At 36.8% G+C, this 10581-nt stretch overlaps 1 protein-coding gene across 1 annotated transcript; it reads right to left on the reverse strand.

The window, feature by feature from the left end:
• Window positions 1-1581: 1581 nt before the first annotated feature.
• Window positions 1582-10394, reverse strand: LOC113685114 (TNF receptor-associated factor 4). The gene is made up of 6 exons (XM_027202582.2): window positions 10158-10394; window positions 10030-10081; window positions 5157-5261; window positions 4651-4728; window positions 4132-4215; window positions 1582-3487 (listed from the first exon to the last, which is right to left on the reverse strand). Exons 1-6 carry the CDS (start codon window positions 10376-10378, stop codon window positions 2906-2908), a joined length of 1122 nt encoding a protein of 373 aa, XP_027058383.2. The 5' UTR covers window positions 10379-10394; the 3' UTR covers window positions 1582-2905.
• Between the last annotated feature and the right edge of the window lie 187 nt (window positions 10395-10581).

A 10581-nucleotide genomic window follows, 5' to 3' on the forward strand; every position in this document is an offset into this window, starting at 1 on the left:
CAGTAGCACGACTTGGTTTCAAACGTTGTGCTACTGTCGCGCCGAACTCAATTCATAAATTAATTTAACGGATTTTGCATTATTTGCATACTATTACGCATGCGCACTAATAAAAAAAGACAAATCTACCCGTTTTGCCCGAAAGCTTGAGAGAAGAGGAATCCGACGGTGACAATAAATTGCTTAGGGTTAGGGTTAGGGTTTGGAAACGCCTGCACGATCGTAATACAGTAACTTGCTGGCTCTCGTCAAGGGAAACCAGAAGAAGAATAAATGAAAAAACTTTCAAAAGTAATCCTCTCCTTGCAATAACAGTATTCAATATGGACTGTTGCATTCGCCTGCGTTGTCTTCTGGCATTTAAAATTGTCTTAAACAAAACAAACTTCTCGCGCTCTTCGTTAAGGTTTCCCTCCGCCATTTTGGATGGGGCGATACCGCTGGATGGATGGTTTGTTTTGTCTTTTGAATTTGGCGCGACTGCATTAGGTTCGACGTTTGAAACCGCTGCCGTGCTATCGTCGTGCCACTGCCGAGCCAAATTCATTTGAGTTCGGCACGGCAGTAGCACGACGTTTGGAACAGGCCTTAGCCACATAAAGTCTTCCGACATGGTGCATAAACCTTCTGAAGTCTCTGAAGGGAAACTCACAATTTTCTTTCTCCAATACCTATGACAATTAGATGAAAGTAACTCTTTTCTTATTCGAAAATAACGATTTTCTGTTCATCATATAGAGAAACATATGCGTCGGCGTTGATAGGTAAATAGTCGAAGGCAAGGATTGTCAGGATTGGCCAAATTCACCGAAAAATTTAGCTTGAATGATACCTTTGGTAACCTCTCTTTCTCTAACATTCATTTTGAGTTGAAAAGGCATTTATACGCTATACCGTTTCCCTTGGAAAGCGTACCTGATTTTACACCTGGTAGGCTCGGCTCCGTCCGAAACGGTTCGTAAAATGATAACCTTTAGGACGACACATACCGTTTTATATAACAACATCCATATCAAGAGCGCTCTGATTGGTCAAAAACTTTCGTTTATTGAACCGGTAAACCCATAGGAAAAATAGGAAACATTCTGTGTCAGGAGGAATCTTGACTGTCAGTTTTGTTTCAACTTATTTTGTAAAAGCAATACACTGCACCTTCTATCGGTTTACCGTCGTAATAACCTATTTGGGATGTCCAGATAACACGAGGAAGGTTCGTAAATCACTCGCCTCCGGCTTGTGACCAGTAAACGTTTCTCGTGTCTCCCCCCCCCCCCCCCCCCCGCAGGAGTTATTATTGCACCGGTCGCGAGACGCGTTTAGACCTCCGGTTTGACATCTCGCGTTCTCCCAACATCCCGCGAGCCCTGGTATAATGATAAGTCCCTAAAAGTGGCCCTGTAGGGACCGCGGAGCCTTTCGCGAGGAAAGTATTCTACGTAAGACGGATAAAAAAAGGAAATGACAAAAATTCGGTTCACCACAGATTATCCCTCGAGGTCGGGAAGGTTTGCCCCAGACCTCCCTGCAAACTCGCAATCCCGACTCTCGCCTTCTCATGCAAGGATACTTATGGAATGCAACGACGTTAAAATGAGTTTAATATACTTATGCCGTAATAAACATCTCTCTGAATAAGGAAAAATAAATTGTAAACAATAAAATTCATAATTTCAAGACGGCTTAAAATAATTTCACTTAATTTATATATATATATATATATATATATATATATGTGCCTTCAGGTGTTCCTTTAGGCAAGAATTTTTGCGATCTCCCCAAATTACATCACACACTCTTTCTCCTTCGCGTTGCATGAAAAATCTAAACAAAAAGAGAATGTGCTATTTCATCTACATTATTAGCTAATGTTTCCAACAATTGAATCTAATTCCACTAATCTACATACATGCATGTATTGCTTACAATATGTTAGTTAAGAGAATGTAATTTAGTACCAGAAGAATATCTTTTCGTGCTCAGGTGTTTCATTCTCCTGACCTGCATGCATATATTTCTTCATAACCATGAACTATTGAGAAACTAGAAGTCTACCGTTGACATTCAGTAAAGTAGGCGGTAAGGCTTATTATTCTATTCTTCTTGCAGAAGTATTTTTACAATGTTGATCATGGATCCCTCACCAAGGTCACCCCTAACGTGAAAAAGTAACGTTGTCTCTGCTTCGATAAAAAATACCATACCTCTCAAGAAATATCTCTTCACCGAGTAGGATAATCTACCTATGATTTGAAAAATTTCGTTTACTCATGAGAAAATGGTAAATCACCTGTAACATCATCGAAAAGCAAGTTTCTTCTTCACTATTTCGAAGACATATTCAAATTATTTTTGCAGGTCTCCAGGAAGAAATCTCCAACTTTTTCTAATTAGCTTTGCTATTTTAAGATGCAAACTGCAAACCGTACTGTTATGATTATATTGTTTGTAAATTATCTCTTTTCCGCTGATTCTTCAAAGACCATACTTACTACTAGCAGTTGACAAAAGTTTGATGACTAAGTATCTACTGGGGCCACTATTCATGAGACAAAGAATTAAACTGCTAAGATTTCTCGAAACAAATGTCCAGAGAAAGGGGGGAGGTACCTTTAAGAGTTTTTGACGGGCCAAAGTCCCCTCTCTTATCTATTTGAGAGTTACTGCCATCCCCTACCACTTGTGGGTTTAGATGATCGTTTCATATAATTCTCAAAGACAAATAAGAGGAGTGTCTTAAAGCGATAAGATGCCTTGGACCTCGTCATAGAATTTGTAATTACTTAGCTTTATATGCATAACTATTGGGCGTCATCTTCTAGCTGATAAAACATGGCTTTTCAAATGATTACAGATTGCACAGAATCCAGTCTATGCAATGAGAGAGAATTTAATTATTGTAATAATTTCAAGATGCATCCAAAGGCTCCACATCGATTCGTATAAAAATTGTGTTATCTCGAATGTAGTTTCTAGTTCTGAGAGTCTCCAGAGAAACGAACTTAGGGCAACCAAATCCAAGACTCTTAACCTTGTTTGGCCTCTTGAAGTAATCACTGTCCCTGTCGCAAGTAAGCCTCCATACTTTATTTTGCCGTGCACCAACATCGTCATCTTGATCAATGAGGACAAAATCCACCCGCTGCTGAAAAGGCCATGGTAGTATTGCATCATACTCTCCTTTCATAATAACAACATATAGAGAAAGATGTGTTCCTTTTCCTTGTCCCAAGCCATTTAAAAAAGCCTCTGCACGCAGCTTGTAACCATACTGTCCAGTGTAAAATGGCGGACTACACAGTTTCTCCTTTTCTTTCTTGGTGGCTGACTGCTGAAATAATTGCGAGTAGCTAGAAATTTTCCACAGGAACTTTCCGTTTGTGCACACAAACTCCTGTCTTTGTTCAAGTTCTTTTATTCTTAGATGTGCCAGATCTAAGTGAACTTGCATATTGTCTTGCACATGTTTGTCCATCTCATTACGTCGACCCTGAGAACATGTTTACCAGCATATCAATGAGAATATCTCAGTTTAACAAAAATTGTTGAGCAGACTAGTGATTCAAAGCAAACCTGGAGACGAGGAGTCAACCCTCTGAACTACCCAGGTTTCCTTATGGTGTGCACATACCATTACATTACAAGACTATAATGATTTTGAGATAGCAAGCTGCTCCTTAAGTTAAATATCAATAAATTAAATAATTATTTTTCTAAATACAATTCATTACTTAATCCCCATGTTCTGGCTTCAAACTCTTTCCAACAGGAATTCTGTGCAAAGCCACAACAAAGATGCACCAGTCAGTGCACTAAAGACCTGTTCCACATGCTGAACACACAGTGGTAACATGGAATATCCACAAATGCTCAGGATAGAGTACTACACATCTAAGCTATTTCTTTTTTTTTCAAAATCTGCTGGGGAGTATGCCCCCATACCCTTCACACCCCCTCCCCCTGGAAAGTTAATGTCCACAGTATCACAATCAATGGCTTTGTGGTTCAAAATCACACACTTTCCCAGAAAATAAACTTAAGAACTCTGTCATACTGTTAAAGCAAAAGTAAATTATGTAAATAAGACTCCAAGACAGATGCTGATATGGTTTTAACACCCCAATGCAATCTCACCTTAAATTTGCATCCAATGTCAGTATACTGACACGGTACAACAGCCAATGGGCAGTCCCCATCTGCATCTACATGGGCTGACATCTGTTGAAAGAAGAAGCAAGCAGAACAAGGCTTAGGGCTAAGCCCTGAAAAAAATTTTCATACCTACAGGGTTGCCATGAACTAACATCCCATACAACTGGGGAAGTAGCAATATTCATAATTGCTTCATGATAGGGAAACCAGAATAAGCTCCAGCTGGATGAACTTCTTAGCTTGAGTTCAGGCTTTACCTTTTTCACCTTTGCCCACGGGATAGGCACTCATTCAAGGTCGGGCTTTTAATCCAATCAATACACAGTACCTCATTCTTAAAACTTAATTCAAATGATGTCAAAGAGATTCAAGTGTTGCAAATCTATTTCCAGGCATTAATAAACATAACAATGTTGATTTTTTGAAAAAATATGTGTTGGATTACATTTTGTACTTAGTCTAATACTACTACATATGATTCAATCAAAATTAAAAAAACACCTGGTCTCTTGGTATATCTGTTCTTCCACAGTTGTTGATACACTTTATTGGAACTCGTTTGCAGTTTTCCAGGTGATTCTGAACAGAAAAAAAGAAAACCAAAATCATGATTTAGCAGATAAAACTCCAGGCCTTCAAAACTACACACCAACTTTATTAAACTACCCTTTGACCCCTGCAAGTGACTAGCTCTTAATTTCTCATTACAGCATCACTCCTGTATCACACATTAAGGTCAGGAGAATAAAGGAAATGATCACCAACAAAAGAAGATCTTGATTGTTAAAAAAATTCTCATTGTAGGCACCTTTGGAAACGTACAAAGAACAGTATTGAGAATATGCATACTGATGTCAATGTAAAGGGTTCATGAAACTGCTGCTTTGATCAAGAACAGAATTGCAATTAAGGGTGCTTTAGAGCCAAGGTAGTGTACTGCAAATATATTTTGAGAATCTTTGAGCATTTCAGAAAACTGAGGAGATTATTAAGTGTCTTATACTTACAGGAAGGTTTATAAGTTCTCCTGTCCAGTCACATTCGTTGCCGCTGTTGTAACATTTTACTGTTAATGACAACACTGTTCTTTTACATGCTCTATCAGGGTAAACCTGAAATATGAAATCAAAGTGAGTATATACAAAATATTCAAATTGTTGTAAAAGGGGGGCTTTTCAATTAACAGCTTGCTAATAACAGAATGCTGTATGTTGCTGTATATGGAAAAATCCCATCCAATGTTCCCAATATATAAGCATCAAATAATAAATTCGAATATTTTAAGTTTTGCTTTCACAAACATAAAACCTTCTGTGTATCTATGACAGAATATATTGGATAGTATTTGTTATAGAGACAGTTATGCATAATTTACCAACAGCTGATACTGAATTTGAAAGGTTCTGAATTATCATTCAGGTGCTACCAAGATTAAAACAAAAAGTTGTTTTTGTTTGGTCTCAATTACATTGCTTAGTTTTAGTCAAAACACACTATTCCAATCACTGTGCATCAAATTGAAAACGATATCATTTCTTTTTTAACTAGAGACTTCGAGAATAATTCTCTGCAATACCTAGCTTAGCTTCTAAGAGATTGTGTTTCTACATGAAGAAATAAGACCTTGTACCTGGAGTATGTCTTATTTAACATCCTAACTTGCACAGACTTGAGAAGGAATTGCCAGTAAGTCAAATAGAGTGTATATCAATTATTGACAAAGGAAAGAACTGTTAAGAATGATGAGCTGAAGATATATCCATAAACTTTGAAATAGGCTGAGCTGAGTAGAATGAGTATGAGTTGAAATGAAAATCAAATGACTGCCACATATTTTTTATATTTAAGATTAACAAAAACGTTATCCAAGTCAAAATTCATCATGAGTGCAAGCAAAACTTATTTCTACAAGTGTTGTCTACAAACAGATGTCTGATCTATGCTAATTTAGAAAGGGCAGGTTTAAATATCATTTATGCATCATTAGCTTCAAAGATTGATTCAAAAAAGAGCTTCCTCTTAGGCTTGAGAGTCCAAGCAAAAAGAAGGCCATACTTCTCAAACATACAGGTCACTCCTGCCAATAACTGATGAAAGGTTTACCTGTCGTTCATCAAGCTCCTTGAGACACCTGCCAGAGCTAAAAAAATCACTCTTCACAATTTAGAATCAAGAGCTTTTTAGGTAACGCTTCAGGCAAAACAAACATGTCTCTAAAATGTTATTTTATACCTTTCAATATAAACCAGACACAATCTGTCCTCTAATTATGTCTGAGAGTGAATTTTTTTTAAAGAGAGACACAGAACAAACATCAACCTTGCTGCGACTTTCAAGGACTTTAAAAACAGAGTACCATATGTACATCTTTCAAGGGAATTAAAAATATAGTTGAAGCTTAGACTATTCACAGTTCATCACAGTTAATCACAGTTTATCACAGTCATGCTGTGATACAAAAAACTGTTGTTAAAGGAAATAAATGAGAGACTGACTGAGAATTAATTGACAACCACTGGTGTTATCTCAATCACTAGACACCAAAATTCTTAGAGATTGGTTTACCAACTGTTTGATCAAATGTAAGATAAAAATCTTGACCTTGACCAAAGAAATTCAAGGAAAACAGTTTAGAGTTGATATCATTGCCATGCCAAAGGTTTCAAAGAGCAGCTTTTGATACAAGAAGAAAACTCTGAGTTAAGTAATACTGTCAGATTTCAGTGTTCACAAGAAAAAGTAATTAAAAGCTTAATAATATATGTCACCAGCATAAACCATATGTTATAGATATTATTCTAATATCACAGATTATTTTCAGTGCATGGGGTAACAACTGATGAGAAGCAATCTTATCTATTTGGTTTGCAGAATTGGAGCTGTTATCAAACAAAACAACAACTGGAAATTTAAGGCATGTTGCCAAAGTCATAAACACACCACATACAGCTCATCTATTTATACACTACTACCTGAATGAATAAAGACAGGAAACTTCAGGTAGAGAGTGAAATAACAGGGTAGAAAAAATGCGTTACCTAATCAAGGGATGTTTTGAAAAGCTAACATCATGATAAGTATGTGTAAATGAGAGGTAGCAGACTAAACACAAATGAATGTGTTTTTCCATGCCCAAAGTCAAGCATAAGTGCCAAGTCATTGTTCTGAAAATGGCATATGAAAGGTGCCACAAATCTACGAGAAATAATCTAAAGGTGGCCAGTGACTATTTTTTTCCCCATCTGTTACACTAGGAATACACAGGATAGACTCTCCCTTTAGATCTTAACCAAATGTATCCTTTAACCCTTTGCTTAATATTGATAAAAGCTAGTTTCCCCACAAAATTAACCTATCAACTCATTAGTTCTGCAACATTTGTGTGACAAATGGAAAATATTAGACATGTGAAAAGGTCAAGCTAAGTCACTGACTGGGCTCTGTCTGTTCCATAAAGGCAATCCTCAAACTATTCACCCAGGCATGAGATTTACTAACACATTGTGGAACTGATCGGTAAAAATGGTTGAAGAATCTTTAAGTGCCATGCCAATGGATAGGTAGACACTGCTATCAAAAAAATGCATATCAGACAAGCTCCACATGTACATCTGTATTATTACGGGTGGTCTATTTAGAGAAATTACAGAGCATCCTTAAAATAAACATGAGCCAAGAATTCTCTAACTATATCTATAATGTTTATATACATTTATCAGAGAAATGATTTAAAACTAAAGAGATGGGTTTCACATAGTTACAATATTATTATAAAAAACCATAGTTAATCGAGGGGAAAAACATAGCTCCATGGTATAAAGAGATGTTCTGGCTTTTTCTATTTTAATTACAAGCAGATGAAAAAATGCTGTTAGAATGAGTACAATGTCTTTCTTACAATCAAAATCATTCTTCAGAACTGAAGGCAATGTCCAACAATGCACTTCCTTGAGAGTTCGAAAATATTTTTCTTTGGGCCTAAACCTTAGACTTAGCCTTACTTAGGCTTTCATGATGAAGTTACCACCGAAGTCTTCGACACAATTCTTTCTGCGTGCTCACTACAAAACTGATGAGGTTTATAAAAAATAATAATGAAGAAATAATTAATCAAGGTTAAGATTTTTAACAAGATCTCAGTAGTAATGCTCTTTACCATCTGCTATACAATCCTTTTGATGTTGGTTACAAGAATTTGGTATGGGATCAATGAAAAACTCATGGGAGATAAAATGGGAGAGAGTAGAAGGAAGAAAAAGTGAACAAAGACCATGTAAAGAAAAAAGATTCCATCACAGTGTGGTCGTGCTACTCTCTCACGGGGAAGAAGAGAGATCCTTCGACCTAGGATGGGTGTGGTCAGTAACGTCTTTGGCTGTGTGAGGAGTTGGTGCCACAGCAGAGACAGATGGACAATAATTTTGTGAAAATCCCCAAGGGAATGACCCAGGAGACACCAACTGCTTGGAGACACTGCTGGATAAAGATGATAGGGGTCCATATTGAGTGAGGTATTGAGAGACTGAAAGCAGTTTGTTCAAAAATCAGAACGTTCTGATGATAGCAGAATCTATCCTATAGGCTGACGAATTGACCAAAAAGTCAAAGCAAATTAAAAAAAAAAGATAATAATTACAATTATGAGTTTCATAAATTTCCCTGTTTTTTGGCTATATGATTGAAAATCATTTTACTTCTGAAAAATTTAAAAAGGGCAATCTTTACATTTAAAACTGTCATTTTGCCAGAATTCCTGCAGCCTAACTGTAAGTTGTGATTCGATTAACTAATTAACACACTTGGACATCTCTGAAATCAATATTACCCCTAACGAGAAACACGAAACACGAAAAATTAAAGATCTACTTGCATTGAGAAAAATTCAAAATGTATAGAAATAAATCATCCTGACTTTGCTTAACCCGAAACAATACAGTGAGTGAAAGATAGAACAGTCTTTGTCGGGTTAAAATTCGTTAAGATTAAGAAGTTTCACGTCATATCTATGACCTCTTACTTTCTTTCGCAACGCTTTTGAGCAAATAAAAGATTACATTGTTTGATTTGGCTCTCAATACCACAGAATAATGACGGCAAAAGAAAAATTAAAAAGGAAATTGTATTGTTAAAGCAATTATGAGATGAGACGACGGCGAGGTAGACCACAAAGGCTAATTTTTCACTCAGAAATTGTGTTAATTCAGTCACGCGAAAAGGAAAATTCAAATTAAAACTGTGCGGTTAAAATTTTGTGCTTCAATGATATATCTCCTACAGCCTTTACTGTAATCATTTGTAATCACTTATGTGACCTCGGACATACTTTTGTTCTTGTTTATCGGTGCAAGTACGTTCCACTAATGAAAGATCGCAGACCTTAAACATAGGCCTATAGGGTTATCATATCTATTACACTGATCCTAGAAGGTGGAAATTTATTAAAACGATCACAAGAAGCAATTTGGGATTTAAAATTCGATCCTTAAGCGTCAAAAAGTCCAAATAATGGGAAATAGGAACCTCGTTTACTGCCTTTCAGTGCCCCTAAACATATATCATCCTTAACAAAATATGAGCGTTATTGAGCGTCGGAAATTCGACGCTGTGGATTCAAGATCGCCCTGACCTTACACACATTGAATAAAAGAGCCGTGATTTTAAGATTTTTCTTCCGTAAAACAAACCTTTTGAGTCCTTTACTTTTTCCATACTATGAGGCCAAAGTGTAGAGAAAGGAGAAAAACTGTGGATATTTCATAGATTACATACCATAGCTTCGATTACAAACATATGTTTAACAGAGGAACGACTCGTCCTTGCCTTGCCAGATTTGAAGTACAAAATAAAATATTTTCTACGAGATGAGCTAACATCTCTTACCTTTTCCCTGGTTAAAGTTCTTCGATCGATCGGGCAAAACGCTGGAGGTTTTCTGTAACAGAAATTAAATGGATTTTGAGGAACAACTCTTTTGTTTCAGAACAGAAAGACATTCCCTCATTACTTACCGTAAAATTGGTTCCAAACAAGACTCGCAGAATCGATGGCCGCAGTCTCTGGTTTGAACAGGATCACGAAAAGCAAGCTGACAGATAGGACATAAGTAATCAGCAGATATGGGGCTTACAAAATCTGCATCATAACCTCCAATTTGGGATCGGCTTAAAGGAGCAGCCGACGACTGTGAAGAAGAATAATTCACAGACGTCGCCAGAACACCAGCCGCCATCTTGGTGTTTATGCTCAAAATATAAGATTAATAAATTATTAATAGTTGTGCGCGATTATCCGTCGATCGATCGTCGATGATTTGTAAGAAACAAACGCTTTAGACTTTGATTAATGTTTTCGAGTTGCCAAAGGGAATTGCAAGGTTAGGGAAGGCTTTATAGAAACAGGAATATTCAAACAATCCTTCCAATATTAATTAAA

The sequence above is a fragment of the Pocillopora damicornis genome, chromosome 6, assembly GCF_964200805.1.
Source record: "Pocillopora damicornis chromosome 6, jaPocDami1.2, whole genome shotgun sequence".
Classification (NCBI taxonomy): Eukaryota; Metazoa; Cnidaria; class Anthozoa; order Scleractinia; family Pocilloporidae; genus Pocillopora; species Pocillopora damicornis.

Coding starts and splice junctions, on each gene's coding strand:
- LOC113685114 (XM_027202582.2), bottom strand. CDS start 10,378: ATGGCGGCTGGTGTTCTGGCGACGTCTGTGAATTATTCTTCTTCACAG. Junction 4,729..5,156: donor GAGAACTTATAAACCTTCCT/GTAAGTATAAGA, acceptor TTTTCTGTTCAG/AATCACCTGGAAAACTGCAA. Junction 3,488..4,131: donor ACATTGGATGCAAATTTAAG/GTGAGATTGCAT, acceptor ACATGTTCTCAG/GGTCGACGTAATGAGATGGA.